The following is a 21,597-nucleotide window of genomic DNA, read 5'->3' as shown; positions in this document are numbered from 1 at the left end:
GTCAGGAGAGTATCCTTTAAAGAAAGATGCCATTGGGGAATCTTCCGAAGCCTAAAAAATTTCTTTAAAATAAAATTAAAAAAAAAAAAATACTGGTCTCCAACACTGGCTCTGCTACTTTGTTTTAAATAACCCTACTTGAGCAAATTAATGAGCCAGTCTGAGCCTCCAGAATTTTACTTGCAAAGTAGCAAGAACACCATTCAGAAGAAGAAACAGCAGTATTTGTTTGTTGAGGTTATATTGAACAATATCAGAAAAGGAGTAACATGATTAATATACTCAGCAGTAAATGAACCCAGAGAACAGGGTTTTTTGCTGCTTTAGAACAAATTCGTCAACAATGGAAGAAGATGTCATCATGGAAGGCACCAAAGCAAAGGCTGGCTCGGAAAAGGCTTTAAAAGCAACAATATGACCTGGACTAGATCTAGGATGGCTTTCAGGAAGACAGTGGGGGTGGGGGACACAGGTTCTACAATTTGTTCTTCAGTCTCAAGGCCACTATTATCTCTGTTAGGAATGTCGACATCATCATTTGATTGTTGGACACCAGTGGGGTCATGTCTTAATGGAAGTATTCCCAATAAAGCATTTGTACAGTGCACAATATGTCATCAAATAGAAGCCATGCTGATCCGTCTCTCTAGTATCTGGCACAAGATGAGCAATGGACAATGTACGTGATGACAACTCTGGCTCAAAGAAGGTAAGAAGCAGAAAGAACAAACAATTGATCACTCAGCAAAGTTTCCTCTAGGGGTCATCCTCCAAGATGAGGAAATATATAGCAACCTACGTCCCGTAAGTTGCAGATGTCCCTGGAAGCTAAGGATGCAGACTACCACATCTACTGACCGCAAAGCCATGCTGCACCATCAAAGACTGAACAACCCTGTGAACACAGAAGCCTTATGCCATGGTCTGCATTTGACAGCAAGAAGAAAGAAGAAATCTTTCTTCCATCAAAGAATTAAAGATTAATCTTGATGTGTTTTGTTAAGTCATCATAAAGCAAAGGAAAAAATGCAACTCCTACACAGATGTCACTTTGAGACAGACTGTGATTGGCCCAAAGGTTTGAAGACATAGCACTGAGAGTGCCAGGGGGAGTGTGTATGCTCACACACCTCCACTCTAAACTCTGCTCCTAACTCAGCAACAAGTTAAATACTCAGAACACAATAATACTTCACCCTACAGAAGTACTCTCACCGTAGTATAATACAAGTAGAAGCTTCCTAAAATATACACCTATATGAAGGTGACCTAAATGAAAATGCCAAACATTGGAGGGGAGTCCCAATTGTTCATGTCTTGTCACTAAATGAAGCCTTCAGTACCGAGAATGGGTTACATTTAATTGAATTGTTGGCCAAAGGGGTCCCATGGGAATCTCCAAACAGACCAGGCTGTTGCCAAGACTAAGTGTTATTCTCACAAACTGACAGCACCGCCCCCTTACTGAAGAAAGCATGGAGAAGTCAAGCTCATATGAACAGTCTTCATTCCCATACCCTAGGGTCTAGGCTCTTTGGTACGGGAGGGTGCTCTACATGCTAGAGAAAGTGAAGTACAAACGGCAAGCCAGCCACAAATCCTTTACTCTGCAATGGTATTCTGCCTGCAAGAATTGCTCAGGCAACTGTGACACAAAAATGTGGGGGATAGCCAATCAATATCTGATTTGACTTAAGGATGACTCCATGAGGTGGAATCCATACCTGACACAGCTCTAGTGACCAAGAACCTGAGACTAGAAAGCCCAAGGACACAGGGTAAAAACAAATGCTATTCTTTTGTCTTTTGAGTAGCAATAAAATGAGTGCTAATGACACTGCTATACTCAGTTCAGTGCCTTGCTCAGCCATCATCAGAAAAATGTCATCCTGCAGAAGAGGTTAAGACAGCTCAGTGACAAGTGGTTACTGAGCGGAGAAGGGAAGCATCCAGAGACCTCCACTACTCACTAGCCACGAACAAGGACCAGATTCACAGCCTCTAAAAACAGCACCACCACTAGGGACCAAGTGTTCAAACACGTGAACCTGTGAGAGGAATTTCACATGCAAACCATAACCACCACTTGGCCTGGTACAGCAGCTTTTATCAGAAAGCCCAGAACGCCCCAAAGACACGCAAGGCTGTGCCACCTTCCAAGCTGGGGAAAATCCACAGCAGAAGTCCTGGGGCCACAACCAAGTCTTCTTCCAGAGGCCGGCTGTTCCTGGGCATCCTGTCACACACTTAGAATTTCCAATGAACACAGCTTTTTACAAAGTGAATTCAACCCAAAGCAAGAGAAATGTTGTTTTTAATGAAAAGAGACTCCATCTAAGGAAAAGAGTGTAAACATAAGCATTAGCTCATCTTGAACGAACAGGAATGCGGAGAGCAGTGCTGCCCTGTGTGTCTGTGTGCTTCCAACACTTCCCAGTTAAACGGAGGCGATACAAAGTGCTGGGGGCCACGCTCATCTCTCCATCGCCCCCACGAACCTACTGGGAAAGCTCACAGTCTCGGTCTCAGCAGCAGGCTTTCCTCCTCCTGGAAGGATGGAGACCAATTCAACAACAGCTAACACTAAGCTGGATCCTAGTGGCCTGCTACATTCTCAAGTCCATAATGTGTGAGATGCTCTGAGAGATGACTATGTCACACTAAACAACCTGAGCCCACCCTCTACCTTGAAAAAGAGTCTAATGATAGATCAGTAAATCCCAAAGTCATTATGTTGTTCCCTGACTCTTCTGGCTCCTTACCAGCCGTGTGAGCCTAAGTCGGTCATTTTCAAATTAACCTCCAGTCCTGTGTATTATATGGGAATGATAATAAAGGCCCACAAGAGGGCCTTTTAGGGCCTAGCAAGGACACCGATATAGAACACTCCTGAACAATGTCTAGCATTCAGTAATAGGCGGTTGAATCCTAACCAATCTCAAAGCTTGTATATTGGTCACTGTCCACTTCTTTGTATCTTTCAGCAAAATGTGTGGTTTCAGGTCCTTCCTGCTCGCCGGGGCTGTCCTGAAATGCTGTTCTCACAATAGCCTGGGGTGTAGGCCCTGGCAAAGAGAAAGAAAAAGAAAACTGTAGATTGAAATTTAGCCAAGCAGCTGAGAAGAACACAAAGATACAACCGGGAGAATAAAAACACAGGGGAGGAAAAATGCAATCTGTAAGATAAAATTAATCTATTGAGCTGCCATAACAGGACATAAAAGCATAAATATAGTGCAGCTTGTCAGAAATGGTTTAAGTCCAAGTTCTCAAAAAGCAAAAAAGAAAAAAAACCTGAGTGATGAAATGAATTCCATTAACCATGCCCACTTTTACAAAATGAGTGAAGCCCAGCGGCTCCTGGGTGATGGCCAGAGCAGTACCTGGATGATGCCCTCCGGGGTCTCAGCAAGTGCACAGAGCAGATGGCAAGTCCTAGACAAACGCCAGTCCCTCTGCTGGGCTGAGTCACCTCTGTCATAGCGCTTTCCCCTCATCTGTCACACCCCACCAACACTGATTTAATTATCTGTCCCCTCCATACGTAAGACACGGTACTCTGAGAGGTAGAGAACGGCATGTGGTCTGTCTTTCTCTAGGTCCTGAGCTGGCCTGAGACACAGCAGGTAGTCGGATAATGTGTAGCAACAGAGTAAATGCCGAGATGGGCGGAAGGAAGAATTGATGAGAAGTGGAAAAGGAGGGAGGAAAGTCTAATTCTATGGAACATGACTGACCCTGAAACCTCTAGCAGGTGAATCTAAGAGACAACCTAGCATTAAAGAGAAGCCGCCTCTGGCTGCACAGCCTTTAAAAATCCCCATGAGAGTATTTATGTGCTAGGTTTCACGGAAGAAGAAGAAGGAATCCAAGCTTTGGAGTAGGCCAGGCTACTTCATAGGGAGCCCTGCTGCTGAGTACCAGAGTGACTGTGGCCAAGTCACTGTGTCATTAACTACTGCCGGGCTTAAGGTAGACAATGACTACTGAAAGCACCTCCGAAGACAGGAAGACTCACCCTGTCATGGAGTGAATGTGTGTAATGGGTTCCACAATGAACAGGGATACTAATTTCATTAATGCCACAGGAAAACCAAGGCTCTGAGAATTATCTCCAACCTCTGATCCACTCTAGAAATGCTCTGGTCTGACACAATCCCATATCCTATCCAGTACTTGAATCCTTCATGGTAAGCTACAGACCAAGCTTTCTGAACATTCATCTCAGTTCTTGCTCTAATAGAACCTGGGCTGTCTCAAGGAAACATCTTCTCCTGCAGCCGTTGAGGTAGAGGCCATTATTCCCACACCCCTGTCTCCGAAGCCTAGGGGGTCTACTGTTCCTTGCTACCACGTGTGTTCCACTTATTCCTCAAGAAAGCCCAACTGTGCAGCTCCTGCAGCAGACTGCCTGCTGACTGCTCACTCTTCCTTCCCTTGTCATCTCGGTCCCTGCTTCACTGAGTCTCTATAGATCCACCGGCAACACGGAACCCTGTGGCCCTTCCTCTTCATCCCAACGGTGCAGTTCCTCAGCTGTGAAGCCATGCTGTCTCCACCTTCTCATCTTCATGGCCTCTCTCTGGAAACCATGTCAATCACACAAAGGCTTTCCTCTTAAAGGCCCCAGTAAACACCGAGGCAGACCCTCAAGCCTCATCTTACCATCATGACGCAGCTTCTGAGATGCTGAGAGGCCACCTGTACTCGGTGTCCCATCACACCCACTGCTCTTCCTCAGTTCAACTTCTAATCTCTAGAACTCCCAAGTCTCATATCTATGGCTAGGCGCTATACAATATCAAATCTTGGTATACATGGCTGTTCCCTGGTTTCTTTTCAAGTTTGAGTTTCCTAGACCCCAGATGCCTACCTAACATCCCCCAAGCCAGCTTCTCCTGTGGTCTCTCCCACTCCACTGTAAGGGAGCCACATCCTTCCACTAGAGTGCAAAGGAAGCTATCCCTTTAAAACACAAGCTGGCCTCTTCCTTCAAGGACTGAGATAATACATGTTGAGACCTTAGACTCTCCAGCATAACTTTAACATCACTTCATAATGAAACAGTACGGATGATATGTGAATGAATGGAGTGTCAATAAGCTTAAATCGTAAAAGCAACCAGCAAACTTTGGGGTAGATGTAAATGCTACTTTGTCCTGATGTGAACTATTGTCTGAGGATTCTCCATACTCTCCTGATTCTCAGAGGGTTGGTGGTCTGCAATCTTGAAGTACTACTGTCCTGGACTAGGAGACACCACCTGAGACGTTCTGTCTAAATCTTTGAATTCTCCATAGGTCTCAGAAGAGCCATGAGTAGGGAAGAGCGTGACTTGTATAGAATAGAGAGAGTCAGCAGCATGAGATCAGCCTCAGGTTAGCCAGAGAGCTCTGCAAAAGGGATCATCACGTAGAAACCACGCTGCCACCTGCTAACTCTAGCAGGCCTGGGAGCTAGGCCCCAGACCCAGATTCAAAGCCAAGCACCTATATCCATGGGAGGTCTGCCTTTTTCTGAGGAGAAACAGGAGAAATATACAGGGTGGAAGAATCTGGAGAGACGGGGAGGGGAGGAAGCAGGGGAAACTGTTTGGGATGTAATATATGAAAGAAGAACAAACTTAAAAAAAAAGGTCCAAAACAACAACAACTACAAAGCAACAGCAACAACAACAACACCCTAAACACCCATACACAATTTCAAACGAGTGCAGCAGAGACCCCTTCCTCCAGAACCTGAGAACACAATTCCTACACACTGGTTCAGATTCCAGAATAAATAAAAATCAACTCATTTGTTTCCCTTCTTGTATTCTTCCACTGCGCATTTTTCAGGAGTTAAGATTAATCGCCGCAGTTCGTGGAATTTATACACAAACGGACTGCAATTCTGAACAACAGCAATAGCATTCGGGCAGCCCTGTAGGCCGCTCACCCGGCTCACAGAGAACACATTTTCTTGACGCTTACCGTTCACCAGCGCAGAGTTGGGCACTGCCGTCCCCTCCATCACTGCCCCTGCCAGAGCGAGTTTGTCCTGGAGTTGCTTGTTGTGGATTTTAACGTCTTTCAGCTCTTTCTGCAGATCCAGAACCTGGCCCTGGAGCTGAGCCACTACCTCTTTGGAGGCAGGAAGATTATACAAATTTTCCAATAACTCGGGTGTTTTTAATTGGATCAGTAAGCCTGGCTTCTCGGCGTCCTGGGGACAGACATGTACAGCAATGAGTATACTTAAAACAAACTTTCTTTTGTTTCATGGGCAACATATTGTGTGTTTTTAAAATAGGTTTCAACCTGTTCCCCTACACTTCTAGTTTGAAAAACAGAATCTATGTGTATCCCTAAGAAAGGGCAAATTTTGGAAGATCTCCCTGCACTCTGAAACACAGACATACCTATGGTCAAGGGTCTTCCTTGACACTCTCTGGGCCCTGGTCCATGGTTTCATTGGATAATCCAAACATTCTAAATATGGCCATTCCATCTTTAACACACTCTTCTAGGAAACGTTTTGTTTTTATCTGTTTCCTCATTTCCCACCATTCCCAGTGTGAACCCATCTGTCTCACATTCTTGCTAGTCCCTTCCTTAAATGGCTACTGACTGTGTTGCCACCTCAGAGGTTCCAGCCTGCCTGGCCTAGAAGAAAGCTTTACTGAGCCCTGGAATCCACCGTGCCACAGCCCAGCACGCAGGTTCCCGCCCATCTCTCACTGTATTTTCCTTACGGAAAGCCAAGAGTCTGACACTCCCCTTACTTTCCTCACTCCAGTCCATTACTCAGCAAGCTGAGTAAGTACGAGTCCTAGGGTGCCTCTCAGGTCTTCAACTCTCCTTACCTTCTTCTGGTACCTACACCTAATGCAGGACAGTATTTACTCTAAGTCTCTCTAATCCACTCCATACTGCAGCAAAAAGCAAACTGACTGAGCCTTGTTGCTAGAAACGGTTTCCTGGCTACTGTAAGCCAAAGGACAATGTCCACACCATACCCTACCAGGTGCTTCAGGCAATGCCTATCCCAGTTTTAGTTTATTCTCTGGTCATAGTCATCTCCTTTACACTCCATAAGATGCCATGTTCTCTGAACCCCAGGGCTTTATCATCTGTTCTGTCTAGAACCCTCTGCATGTCTCTTTTGTCATACTGTGTCACAGGCTCCAACCCAGCATATAGTAGACACTCTAGAAGCCTGATGAAGGTATCTTCCAAGTGGTGAACTTTAAACATACACAAAAATTAAGGAGAGAAATTCAAACCTAGAATATAAAGTATTACAATTCAGTAATGATAAAATACATGGTTCGATTAAAAACCAGAAAACAGACCAAGCACACGTGTGTCTGGTGGAGAAAGCACAGAACTAGCAAGTACACGGAGTATAGTACCACCATCCCTCAGAAGCAACTGAAATCTCATCAGAATATGTCCACACCCACGCCTCTTCATCCCCTCCAGGGCAGCTACGGCACTAGGGTGGCAAATATGCGCGGGAGGCAGAGGAATCGGCAGCCCATACTCAAATGATAGACACAGCAAGTCTGAAGCTCCTCAAAATGGCCAACAGAGTAACCACAGGGCCCGCCATCTTTACTCCTGTGTATCTACTCAAGAGAAGTAAAAATACTGTCCACCAAAACATCTATGAGAAGCAATAAAATGCAGAATATCCAAAACAAAATGTTCTACTGGTCCTACCCTAGCACCTAGCATACTATGTAATAAAAGGAAAAAACGATCTCAGGCTGCAACATGAATGAACTCTGAAAGCATTAAGTGAGGTGGGAAATCCAGTTACATGTTGCAAGAGTCCATTTATAGAAAACATCCAGAACCAGTAGGTACATTAGTGGCTGGTTGGAACTTGAGGTGGGCAGGTAGGAAACATTCTCCTTTGCCTACTTAGGAGAATGGCTATTCCTTAGGGGGATTATATTTGTTCTCAAAGAACCAAGATGTTAAACAGTTATTCCATTATCATATGCTGAAGGTTCAGGAGTCAAACCAGCTCTTCAGATTCCAAGGCTGTTAGGAAAAGCAAGATGCCTTCTGTTCTGAAGTTCCAGGGAAGAAGAAAGAAAATGTTCAAGGACAAGGGCAGTCTGAGGAAGTGAGAGAAACTACTTGGGGGAGGCGATGCCTCAGCAGAGGGCTGGGAAGTAACTGTCAATTTCTTGGTTCTGGGTCTCCACCAATCGTTATTCTTGGATGCAAATCTGTGTGTCATATGGCAGCAAGGAAGAGCTCTTGTGCACAAATGCCAAAGCCTATTTGAAGCTGGAAGACTGCCGTCAGTCAGCCTGTGCTCTGAAATAACCGCACACAGAACACTGCCGTATGGACTGGAGCAGTCCCACCTTCCATCATATTAATGATGCACACTGGAAGTCCTGTCTTAGGAACAGAACTCACATGCTCTGAGCTCCTGCCACATAGCCATACTGCTCTAGGCACTTGCATTCTTACCCCTTTGTGCCTCAGTATGGCCTAGGAGTCTAGTTTGCACCGGTCCCATTCAAGGTACTAAAGCCAGGCCTACAGCAAGCAAAGTATAAAGTCTCTGTAAGCGCATAGCCAGCAGGCTGTCTGGTCTGTGGCTTACCTTTACTCTGCAATAAGGTTCTTTTTAACTGGCTATCAGAGGACTCACCTAAGAACTGGATTACCAATTCTCAAACCAAGCAAGCAACTGTCCTTCCACCACTTACCAACGGAGTCCTTTTTGAACAGTTCTCTAAGGATTGCAGTCCTGTATTTCTTCCTATATACAGTGATTATAATACCTATATACATTTGCTGAGGAAATTAAATAAGATAGAGAACTCAACAAGTCCTTCATACATAGAACAGATGATAAACCTAAATGAATAAACAAAATCTCTTAGTTTAAAAACATGGCAAAGATAAGTTTTATTTAAAAAATAAAATGAATGTATTTAGAAAAATTAAGTCCATTCAATTATCCAATTTCCTGAACACAGGTTGGCATCTCCTGCACAATAGGAAAAAAGCCAACATAAAACAAAGACAAAAACCAACCCTACCCAGTTTCCCTAATACACAGGTACAACCTGAAGGAGCTGGGACACAGAAGAGTCGTTCTATTCTAGCCAAATTGCACAAATTTGCATTTGAGTACCATTAATATAATGGCAGTATATGTATTTTTTTGTTTTAGTCTCTACTGATATCTTTAGAAAACCCTTTTCTAGAAATTACAGTTTGGGTATATAATTTAAAACAATCAAAAGCAATTTTGCTAATGATATATCTAATTCTGTTTGGAAGGCACAAAAGCAGTAATTTAGTGGTCAGAGAATAAACTTAATTCTCCATTCTGATGCTACGAAGCATTGTGTGCAGTTATTTCTCGCTACAAAACATCAGAAACAAGTGTCTCACAGCCTTCAGTGAAGACATCAGAATCATGACCTCTTTGCTTCTCCACCAGAACACATCTCTGCTACAGGGAGTCTCGATCCCAAGCCCTTTCCCAAAGGAGGGTAAACAGGTCCAACCAGACAGGACTGAGAAAGTCTGATTCTGTGTGACTGTGCTTACGAGTTACAGAGCAGCTCAGAGAGAAAACCAGCATACAGACACTCACTCAGCAAGACCAAACCTCTCAGTTTCGGGCTCCTGTGGCTGGAGAGTAGTTTGGCAGAGACCGGGAATGGTCTTGCAGGCAGACATAGTGGGTGCCCCATCACTAGTGAATTCTGAGTTACTCAGAATCTGGCATCCAATAGAAACAAAGCTCTCAGAATCCTGCCTCTCCTAGGTAAGCCCCTCCTAAAAAAGCCAGGCTCTCCTGCTCTACAGTCGGGCTGTTACCATTTTATTGCGACCTGAAACAGGAATTGCCCTTCAGTAGATGAGAATTGTATAAACTCTGGTTCAATGGAATCTTAAGCAGCATCTTGGGAAAAATATCCCAGTTCATAAAACCAAAGAGAAAACTAAAGGCAGATGGACAAACAGAACCCCATGTGTGCTTTTCCTGGTGAAAATACCAAAGTATCCTGGTAAATGAGGCAGGGCTGGGGTCAGGGTAGAAAGTGGGAGTGAAGGAAGAGGAGGGCAGAGAGGAGAGGAACAGAGATGAGGCTGGGGACAGCACAGGCAGAGGGAGTCTCCAGACTGACTTGGTCTTCACAGAACAGACAATGCAATGACATTCAAGGTAATTTTAAGATCTGTCTGGCTTCTATACAGTAAACAGATACCGACCATATAGAAAAGCTTACCGTGTTGATGGCACTGGGGAACGAGAGATGAGTGGCCTGTAGCCCTGGCATCTCACCCAATGCCTCCGACTCAAGCTCAGTGTGGAAAATGGCCTCTTCTGCTTTCTCTGCCCAAGCATCTCTCTTCCTTTCAGGTTTGAAACCATGGGAGGCTTCCTCTACAGCCGTGGTCTGCACTGAAACACTCTTCAGCTCCACCTTGGCTTCGTCACCTGTCTTTCCTAGCCATGTCTCCCACGTTGACTTGAGCTCACTGTGTGACTTGGAGAGTGAGTTGGCTAGGAACAAGTGGCCAAGTTCATCTCTCAACTGAACAGCTACTTGCTGAAGTGCCTTCTCAGCTTTACTATCAAGGTGATCTCCAGGACGTCCCTGCTCTGCCAAGCGTATTCGTTCCAAAAGCAGGGCACCAAGTGCTTTCAGAAGATCCGGCCTGTTTCTCCAAAGGAAGACAGTAAGAGAATCAGCCTGACACTGCAGCTTGTCGCTGCCCCACCCCCCAATTTTCTGCCACCCATTCTGTCTGCATTAAACAGAGTGGGTTCCCAAATACACCAGGAACCCTGACAAACACTGAACCTCATGCAATCTTACAAATGCCCTGTTGAGTTTACGGGTAATGTCATACTGATACACAGACTGTTAAGTGGACCATTTTCACACATGAACCAGCACTGGCTTAAGAAGCAACAAATGAGATCACAGGGTGCCCACGGCAATTATTGGGTTCCCTGCTTCACAACACTGGTTTTGTTCAGTATAAAGTAGGTCTTTGAGTGAATTGGTCCATCTTGTATAACTAAATAAACAGATGTTAATGAAGAGATGCTTCTATGACAAGCATGCAGACAGAGCACAAAGGGCATCGCTCTGAAAGCTGGACTAGGCTGTTTGTCAAATTACCACAATCCAGGCATCTCAAATGAGAATATGTTCCTTCAGATATTTTCTTGACTGACTGGTATGGGTAACCCAGCCCACTGTGGGTACTGTCTTCCTGGTGTTTAAGAAAGCAGTTTGCACAAGCCAGTAGTAAGCAGCATGACTCCATGGTCTCTATTCAGTTCCTGCCTTGGCTTTCTCTGATGGACTGACTATAAACCGACCTACCCAAGCTGTTTTTTCAGACATGGTCTTTTTTTAAACAGCAATAGCAAGCAAACTGGACAAAGGCAAATAAAAGTGGCTATAGGGGTTAAAGCGTTGCTCTGGCATAAGCAAGGCACTCAGTTCTACCCATTTTCAACAGGAAAGGTACAACAAATTCAACTCAATTAAACAAGCAAGCAAACATGGCAGGGAGGTAAATCTTCCTCAGAACATGAAGACTAAAGGATCAATGAGTGGTAAGAGGAGCCGCCTGCCACATGCCCATCTCTGACAGTGGCTGCAGCTGTGTGGACAGCTCCCGCAGGACAGGCACAGCGGGCCCTACCTCAAGAGCTCTGCTTCTCTACTTCCCTCGTTTCTTTCCAAGGTGAGCCAACCAGCAAAACAGAGTAGGGTAATGAGCCGGCTGAGATCTCTGGGCTGAGGACTATGGTACAATGTCCTAGCTGAGATCTCTGGGCTGAGGGCTATGGCATGAATGTCCTAGCTGAGATCTCTGGGCTGAGGGCTATGGTACAATGTCCTAGCTGAGATCTCTGGGCTGAGGACTATGGTACAATGTCCTAGCTGAGATCTCTGGGCTGAGGACTATGGTACAATGTCCTAGCTGAGATCTCTGGGCTGAGGGTTATAGCATGAATGTTATAGCTTTGATTCTGAGAAGGAGGAAAACCCAGGCTCCACTGCCCACCAGTTTGCCCAGCTGCCAGGACTGACCACAGAGTATTTACTGGCTTTCTGCTCCTGTAGACACTAGTCTGAATCTCTGGCTCTGGAAAACACCCATCACAGTGCTGATGTGGCACATACTGGATGACTCCTCTGTGTGCTGGACACTATCCAGCAAGGATATAAACTGATGATAGAAAGGGTCTGTGTGTAAGGTGTTAATCCATAAGGCAAAGGGTGAAACAAGGGGACACAATGTTGTAGGCATGGCTCTGAGATGAAGAGCCATGTCACTATGTGGTTGAAAGAGAAAGTAGGCAGCAGACACCAGAAGCATCTCACACATCGCATCACACTGAGAAATGGTCAGGGCTGCTCATGCACAGGCTGCAGAAACGTGAGCAGTGACTGTGCGAAGGCCAAGGAAGTTGCCAAACTACGGCAACTTCAGCATTCTTACCCCAGGAGAGTATGAGTGTGGCGTAGGCAAAATGGCTTCATAGGAATGAAAGCCTGTTCCTACACCCATGTAAAAATCCGTGTATGGATGCATGACCATGTAGTTCAAGCACTGGAGAGCCGAAAAAGATGTATGCTGGGAAGGCCTTGCCGCACACACTAAGTGAAAAGGTGGAGCTCCAGTTCGCTGAGGAGCCTCTGTCTCAGAGCAGTGAGGCAGACTTACTCTCCACGTGGTGCGTGCAGGCACATACACCTGCACACGTTCATGCAACACACACCACATGCCATACTTACATATACATATACTCACAAAAAATGACAGCCTAAGAAATTAGAAAATGGATATTCAAGGGGACAGAAAGCAATTCATTCAAGAGTTTGGAAAAGGGTTTAAGATTTATTTATCTATTTGTGTGTGTGTGTGTGTGTGTGTGTGTGTAAGTGTTTATTTTCATTCTATGTCTGTACAGCACATGTCTGCAGTCCCCGCAGAGGCCAGAAGGACATGTCAGATCCTGGGGAACTGTAGTTGCAGGCAGTTTTGCACTGTCATGTGGGTGCTGGGAACCAAACCTGGGTCTTCTCTAAATGTGCTCTTAACTTCTGGGCCAACTGTCCAGCCACCCAAATAAAGTTTAAATCACCAACAAAATAAAGAAAGAAAACAAAAACATGAGGTGAACGTGAAACTGAGCTTAGCTAGAGAGCTGACAGAAAGTGCTCTGGGCAAGCGCTGGTCTAGGGACTCTGGCTGCCTCTTAGAAGAGCCCCTCAGGTAGAAGGGAGGTCAGGCAGTCACAGAGAATCTGCGGCAGAGACTCTCTCTGTGTTACTCCCCTTACCCTCTCCACCCAGTTTCTCCTTATTGCTTCACTTCAGGAAAGCAGAGAAAGTGAGGCCAGCGTCCCCCAGTCTCCCCTCCCTCTGATGTCAGCACACTGAAAACGGCAGTGCCCACGCCCGTCTCCTCAATGTGCTCTGTAAGCAGAAGTAAAGCCCGTGTCATGTCCAGAGTCCTATGGTCTACACCAGGGAAGCCACCTCAATTCAGATTTTAAAATTATTAGCAAAATGCCTGCTGCATCACTCAGTCCAAGTGTGAAAATCATTTAGACTACAGACCACCTAAAACTACATTAAACCCGGACTTAAAAATATTTCTGACATTCTAAGTACCAGAACTAAACTTTTATTCCTTTCCTTTCTTAATATAGGTAAGAAATAATGACAATTGCTAGTCAGCTAGTCACAGGAGGACCATCATTCACCCCCCAAAAAACACAATAAAACCAAAAAGACTTCACAAAAATACACAGCGCACACTGGCAAGGGAGGCCGAAGCAATATACTAAAGTGGTGGCTATTAAGGCAAACATTTCAAGTGCTGCTTGGCTGAAAATGGGAGCAGCAGATATACAGAGATGCTCCTGTAATCAGGACCCATGGCATGGGGTGCTCCAAGGGTCTCATCAGAAGCCCCACGGTGCTTCTGCATCGCTCCCAAGCATGTTTGCCAAGCAGAAGCTATAAGACAAGGCACTGACAACTGCCTATAAAACTCGGCAATTGCTATGTGTCAGGTCCTCTAAATACGTAACATCCTCACGGGCTGTGAGACCAGATGAAGAAACAGGCTCAAACGGAAACTCCCAGCCGAGTGGCAGAGCAAAGGCTAAAACCTGGGTCTCTCTGAGTGCGAGAGAGCTCTAAGGTTTCTCATCTCCCAACCTCAACCTTTGGCTGCACAGTGGGATGCTTGACTATGTGGATGCTCATTCAAATGCTGACAGGGTACTTTGCAGAGAGGAACACACGTGCTGTTATGGCGAAGACAGAAAGGTAGCCATGCATACACTGAGAGTGAATCAATGCAGTGCAAAGTAGTACTGAGAATGAGAGGAGAGGAGAAACCCAGAGAGAAAGCACGAAATGAGATTCTCTTTAAATCAAGTGGCCAGAAAAAGGCTTTCTACAGAGCTGAGCCCTCACTGAGGTTGTGCTGAATGTATGGTTGCATGAGTCTATCACGGTGGAGAAATGCTAGCTAGGGGAAGTCCCCTGATAAGAACAAACTTGGTCCAGGTGGCTTAGGCCCAGTAAGCACAAGACACAGATGAAGAAGATGGAGAAATGGGAGAGGCTAGGTCAAGAAGTTGTGATCTGATGTGGCAGTGGGAATCCACTGGAAGGTTTCCATAGAAGAAAAGTTACCTGGTCTTGGTTTCAAAGAGAACCCGGCTGGTCTATGGTGAATGGACTACGGAGAGGCAGGCGTGAGAACAGGGGGGTAAATAAAGAGCCTGCACAAGCGCAAGAATCCAAACAGAACAAGGAGGCACCGTAAACCCAGAAGTGAGACTGGAGATGAGAAGGGACTGAGTTAGGGCTATGATCTGCAAGGACATAGGAAAGACTATCATTGGAGACTGAGAAACTTGCACCTTGGGCTACAGCTCTCAGGTGATGTGGACATACATTAGGCAATGCGGGTACAACAAGCACTGGGGTTAACGTATAATTACAGAGTTTAGAGAACCAGCAGGCTGGTACAAGGTAGGTCATAGGTCACCGCTGAGATGTCTGATTGACATGCAGAAGGGGGTGTCCAGCACAGACCTCACTAATAGGATCATTAAGGCAGAAATCAGAGCCATATAGCTCATTCCAAAGGCAAGAAAGAATGGATGAACAGAGACAGAAAGGGGCTGCAAACTTAGATCTGGGATATGCTCCCATCTTGTAACAAAAAAGGCAGAGAGGGGAAGGTACGGCAAGGAGGGGAAAAGGAACAGGAGGCCAGAGAGAAAGGCCAGCTACTGCTGACAGGCGGGTCAATGGGTCTCACAGGGTAGAAACTGTTGCTGAGTTGATAAACTGGGTGAACGGCTATGAAGGCTCTTATAGGGTGGAGAAGGGGAAGGGTGGAAGCTGTGCATGTCAGCAATGCTCTTAAGAAATTTTGCCTTGAATGGGAATAAAGAAATGGACAGTGGCTGAAATGCATGTGAAATCAGAAGGGAGAGGGGCGCTCTTCCCAAATATCAGAAGTGTCGTGAGCTTATGAAAATGACTCAGAAGGGGGAAGGGGAGATTACTGATTCAGAAGAGATGGGGAGTTGGGGGATCAGCAGTTCTTGGATAGAGCAGGGACACTTCTACTCTACCACAGAAAAGACAGAGTTTGCAGTTGGCAGTTGAACTGTAGATCAAATGCCATTGATTCTTTCTGTTCAGTGACAAATGAACCAGGGCCATCAACTAGTGGGGTAGAGAGAAAGGAACCTGCACAATAGTTCAGTGCTATGCCACAGTGGATGCTAGGTACTCGGGTCCTAGAAATGCAGGCAATACGAGCATCCGGCTAAGACTAGGGTACAACAGAAGTCTAGGAAGAAAATGTAAGTGGAACCAGCATGTGACTGAGCCCTGAAACAAAGGTCATTTGTTCTCAGTACCAAGGCAGGCGGTGTTCCTAATACAGAGAAGCCAAGGCAAGAGCAGCAGAAACAGCTTAGATGTAGGCTACTCAGACACATAGCTACGTAGAATAACACACTCTAGTTTGTAATGATTGCCAAGAGCAATGTGGTACCAGTGAGAGAAACTGCAGGTCTGCAGCAACAGCCAGGCAGCTGCTGAAGTGACTCTGAACATAGTGATGGATGCTCGGGTTGGAGAGAAGCAGCCCAGGTTTTGGGGGTAGAGACAGGAATACAAAGAAGATTCCTGGGCTTCCAGCGTCTAGAACAACTCCCATGTGTTTATTAACTCTGAATTGTAAAACCTACCTCCAAACACTGGCCAAATCTTCTCCCTGGAACCTAAACCTTGTCCAGTCCCTTTTGGCCACTTCTCCAATGCTGTCTTTAGACCACCTGCCAGCCCCTCATTCTGGTGGCTTACGCCTATCACTCAACTGTGCACACTGCTACAGAACCAGACCTCCCTTAGGGAATTAGCCCAACTTCTACCATCAGCTGGAACTCAAGATTGTATGAGCCTTTCAAAAACAATTTCTAAACACATTTGGTGCTCCTTTTTCACGTTTCCCAAATTCTCAGCTATTAAATATCATTTAACATTGAGCTACGGAGACCAAACAGTTTGGATGAAGAGGTTCTAAATCACGCCTCTAGAGGCTGGCCTAGAATCATGGCAGCAGAGGGCCAGGAATCCACACAAGGTGAATGCCAAAGAACAGGAAGCATGGCCCATTTCACAAGGCAGGCTGCCCTGGCTCACTCCATCATTAGCAGTACACTCTTCTGAATGGTGAGGGCAAGAGAAGTAATGAACCATTTCCTGCTCCTTTCTAGAAGACAGGTAGAGTCAGTCACTCTGGAGTCTTTCCATTCTGACAGTCCCTCTGGGTGGATGGCTAGAAAGTACAATGTCTCAAAAGCTATGAGGGAAGTCTGAGGCCTAAGTCTATCAAAGTCCTACACCTGGGTCCTCACACACTGGCTCAGTAATGAATAGAGACACACATCATTAGTTGGCTGCTGTACCTGCATATGACATCCATATCATCTTACCTGAGCTGAGTGGCAAAGGGTAGAATTAATTGGCAAGATATTATTTTAAACAAGGTCTAACTATTGAGCCCAGTCATCAAACTGTCACACTCTTCCTTGCCAGGCGACACTTAAGCAGTGATAACACAAAACTTTACTTAGTGCTGACGTGGACCTATACTCAGAATTCACCATTTTGTTTAATCTTCTTAAGATTCCTAGGGAATAAGTGCTATCATCTCTTACTCTAGGGATAAAGGAATCAAAATGGGAACAGATAAGAATGGCAGAGCTAGACAGGACCTTTGTTTATAGACTTTTTTAAATTTTAGTTTGTTTGTTTTTAGAGGCAAACATTTCACATCTAGAAGGAATTTCTGCACATAAAGTTAGTATTTCCATGACTAAAGAGAATACTGAATATCTCCCACTCCCCAAACCTCAGAAAATTCTCCAATTCTCCGATGGCTAAGAAAATGCTGGGTCCCCAAGTGTTACCTCCCCGCCCCCATCTTTGTAAAAAGATTACTTACTGGCCACAGTATGTAAACCTGAGTCTGTTAATTAGCTAGCCAGGGCCTGCTCCAGAGTGTGTACACAGGTCAGGCCTTCAGTAGGACCTCGGAACCATGGCCTAACCACATGGGTTCAGTAGTACACAGGGAAGAAGAGTGCTCAGAAACAAAGATTCGGGAGGTAGGCTGGCTTTTCTAACATGAGCTGTGGCCACTCCTGGCTACGAAACCTATAGGACAGGTGACTCTAAGAAAAATTAGGTACCCAAGTAAAAACTTCATAAATTTGCTTTCAGTGATGGGTCATAAAGACTTTCTCTAAACCCATGTATTCATGGGATTTTTACAACTCAAGAGATGAAGAACACCAATTTTGAAGACATACATGAGAGCTTACACTCCCACACTTCCCTGACAACTAGCTGAAGTAGAAAAGCCTGTGCACTATCAGAGAGCACACATTTCGCAAACCCCCTCGTTCTCACCATGGTCCATGTATCAAGCTCACAGCATCAAAGAACACCCCCAGTGTGGTCCTACGTGGTAAGGGGAAGTGGTAGCATTTACCTCAAACTTTGCAGGGTTGGGAAACACTGAGGTTCCACAAACCCTCCAGTCTTTCGTATCAACTACGATTCCCTTTGAAGAGGAACTGGGTATGTCCCTGGAGTAGACACATGCTAGGAAAGTGTTAGGTGTAAAAGATTAGGAGGGTTGACCTTGCTAAGCTTGCTAAAAACAGAATGCTCCTGCCTTCTTTTCGGCAGAAGGGTTCTATCAGCAGTGAGTCTTAAGGAAGACTTAAGGTGGCTGGCTCTTGTCAAAGGTCAAAGCAACAGCAATTTGTGCTTTTCTGCCTGTATCATAACTGAGAGCCATTATTAAAATACACTACAGACAAGCCAATTTTCTTCAATATTTTTCTTAGTTCACACCATAACCCTGGATAGTCAGAGAAACTGAGGCACTGAGAAAAAACAGCACTGCTCTTCCTGACTCTCAAGCCCAAGCAGCTGCTTGGATGGCCTAGGAGAAATATGAAGGGGAAAATGGCTCAGAGAGGGCTAATTTACAAAACAGAAATGCACCTAATGTTTCTCCTTCTCCATGTCAGGAGAGCAGCCTCCAGTATGGCCCACATAGGAACAACTCCTAGCAGATACAGCGAGAAGAGAATTTAGTTCAAGTGCAACATAAAACAGCAGCAACACAAACTGAAATGGTGCTTTTAAGCTGATGCCAAAACCAAAGGAGATGCCAAGAGGGCCGACTCCTCTAACTGCCAACAACCAGGCAGCCCTTTCTGGGACTCCCAGGAATAATTTTGGGGAAAGCTTTCTCTTGCCTGTTTGTAATAAGCCTGCATGTAGCTCTGTTCAAGTCCCCTCACAGCCACCAGCACGAAGCCTAATTACTTAATTGCACGACTGGCAAGATTCCTTCCCAGCCATTTCAGGAGCTCTCAGGTACACTGCACAGCACCATCTGAGACCATTCAGCAGAGTGAGTATGTTTGCTACTCAAACGAGAGGTAACGAGGTACCCGGGCCCATGTCTACCTGGATTCCAGCAACGGTGTGGCTTTCTCCCTGAAGAACGTGGCAAGCAGGCCCGGGAGCTCATCTTCTAGGCCATGGCCTTCAGAGGTACCAGCTGTGTGGGTCCCATCACGATCTAAAATATTGGAATCCATGTGCCTTACATATCCATTTTTGCAGCCACCCTCAGCATAGTCCTCCATCATCTGCAAATCAAAGTGCTCGGTCAAATAGAGGCACATGGAGAATGGAAGGGATTGGTGGAGAAGAAAGGATGCAGGTGTGTAAGAACTGGTCCACAGCCAGGGAGCCAAGGAGGAAGTGGGAGAGGGCAAGTGCTCGAGACCACTCACGGTAAGGCAGGAGGCATCTGTGTCACTTTTCTGACCCTTGGTTTCCTCACTCTTGAGAAACCAATCCCCATGTTACTGTTGAGAAACATACAATGAGATGACCAAGTTAGGGTAAGTGTCCATCTCACTACAAATGTCCTCTGGATTTATGTTCAGTCTCACAGACCACACCTTGGAAATTCTTCCTAAGAAGAACCTGGGGTGCCCATCCTCAGCCATGCTGTGTATGGTTATTCTAAGCTTTATGTAACATTACTTACAGCACTGACATGCATTACTATACCCTACTGACTCCTACTAATTAACTGGGCTTTGATGTATCTCGTTAGGGAGATGGAAAGTTCCTAATTCCCATGGAGATGTTATTTACAGATCCACCTTCCCGGGTCATTGGGTTTCCCAGGAGCACTACCACAAAGACTTCCAGTTAAAACCTGTTTGGGGCATGTTCTGAGATAGTACAATTAGCATCTACTCGTCCCTTTCCAAAGCTGTAAATTTCTTCAACCCGTCTATAAATAACTCATCTTGACTTCATTACTGTTAGAGATACACACATTAGCCATCACTCCATCCGTCCACACTGGAAAAGTGGAAGACAAAAGTCACACGAATGAGCTGTTATTTATAGGTTCTTGTTTGTCACCAATTCAGTTATTAAATTCATCAAATGAGCAATGTACACAGCAAGAAAAAGATCTAGTACATAGTAATAAAAGCAGAAATTATTATTATGTGTTGAGCAGTTAGTTACGAAATGCCGTTTGGTTTCAGTATGGAGACACCCTACACAGAAGGGCAGTGGAAATTCATGCTTAGAAGGCAAGCAACGAAGGGAGAGGCAGGAGTGACAAAGCCACATTTATGGGACTCCACAGCACCCATTCCCACTGCTTTGTGTTCCAAAACTATCCATATCGGCGAAGGTAGATACCTTGGAGACCTGCAGCATCTCTCTCTTACTGCATCCCAATGAAACCTGTGGCATCCCTGTCTCCATGTTCAAGTTTCTTCTAGCCCAACTGTTCAGGAGCAATGTGACTAGAGGGCTCTATATGGTTGGAGTTAATGACCAGGCTGCATTAGAGAAGTCAACAGATTTCAGAGAGCCACCTAGTTCCACCAGGGTCTCTTGCACTTCAATCAGATGACCTGATTGGGTATGAAAGTCCATACCCAAGGATTTGTATCTTCCCTCCATCACTGACACAATCTATGTCTTAGCTAATTCATCTCCTCTCACAGGTCTCAGTTTCCTAGTGCATAAAACAAACAGGGTGGATTAGATCTTTAAATGTCTATCCTGATCCATTAACCTGTCCTTAGTCTACAGTTAGTACCTAGTCCCTATCCAGCTATGTTTCCTGACTAGCTTAATCACCTACTCCATAACTTCTGACAAAAAAGAGAGAAGTTTCTTTGTTGCCCCCTGGCACAGAAAAGACTTCCAATACAGGCAGAATTAACAGAGAAACAGCCACATATACCCCAGTGTGCAGACCGACTTGGACATGGGGTAAGCCAGAGTAAGAAATAATCTAAGTTCCTGCGTTACTACTCTGTTCCAAAAGCTGGTAACCCTGGAAATGATTCTCATCATCCGCTTCAAATTTGAGTGTGTCCTCGCCCCCTTGCTAACCACAAACTATAGGGACCATGGATTGGTTGAGAAATGCTACAATAACAAGAGTGTCTAGCATGAAGATGAACAAGCCAGTGGTATCTTGTCTTAAAATTTCCAAACAGTAAACAACAACAACAACAACAAAAAGAAAACACAAAGAAATGCCAAAGCCATGAGAAAATGCTCAGTTAAACTTAGAGCTACTGGCTGTGGAAAACGCCCCTCCCCACACCCAGAAAACATTAACTGGAGGCCTTTCCCTGGGCCTGCGCAGTCTTCCCAGGAGGCCGTAAGCTGAGCATGCTCCCTACAGCCACCACCACTCTGTCTTTGCCTAGCCCACGTTCTGATTGCACCCAAATTATTCACCACGTCTCCTATTTAGCACAGGCATTAACTTTTTGTTAGACTGTCATGCCTAGGAGATGAACAGCCCCGGTAACACTGCCATTTTTTCTGAGAAGAGTGTCAGGTTGCTGGATGGTTTACACTTTACACTTTTGGAAATGAAGCACTTATAAACACTGCATAAATCAAAAATGCTAAAAGTCATAAAGTCC

The 21,597-nt window shown here is 45.3% G+C and overlaps 1 protein-coding gene across 5 annotated transcripts in view; it reads right to left on the bottom strand.

Moving 5' to 3' along the window:
* CDK5RAP2 (CDK5 regulatory subunit associated protein 2) overlaps positions 1-21,597 on the bottom strand; it is a 165,015-nt gene that overhangs the window by 42,019 nt on the left and 101,399 nt on the right. For 3 of the 5 annotated variants that reach the window (XM_080940011.1, XM_080940014.1, XM_080940015.1), the window contains 4 exons: positions 19,082-19,266; positions 10,253-10,691; positions 5,973-6,204; positions 2,934-3,065 (listed from right to left, as the gene is read on the bottom strand). In XM_080940011.1, coding sequence (XP_080796137.1) covers positions 2,934-3,065; positions 5,973-6,204; positions 10,253-10,691; positions 19,082-19,266 — 988 coding nt within the window. The remainder of the gene's footprint in view (positions 1-2,933; positions 3,066-5,972; positions 6,205-10,252; positions 10,692-19,081; positions 19,267-21,597) is intronic. The other 2 variants (XM_080940012.1, XM_080940013.1) reach the window with 2 other exon arrangements.

This window comes from Micromys minutus, assembly GCF_963924665.1.
Source record: "Micromys minutus genome assembly, chromosome: 28".
NCBI classification, from domain to species: Eukaryota; Metazoa; Chordata; class Mammalia; order Rodentia; family Muridae; genus Micromys; species Micromys minutus.
This window is presented reverse-complemented; position numbering and strand designations above follow the sequence as displayed.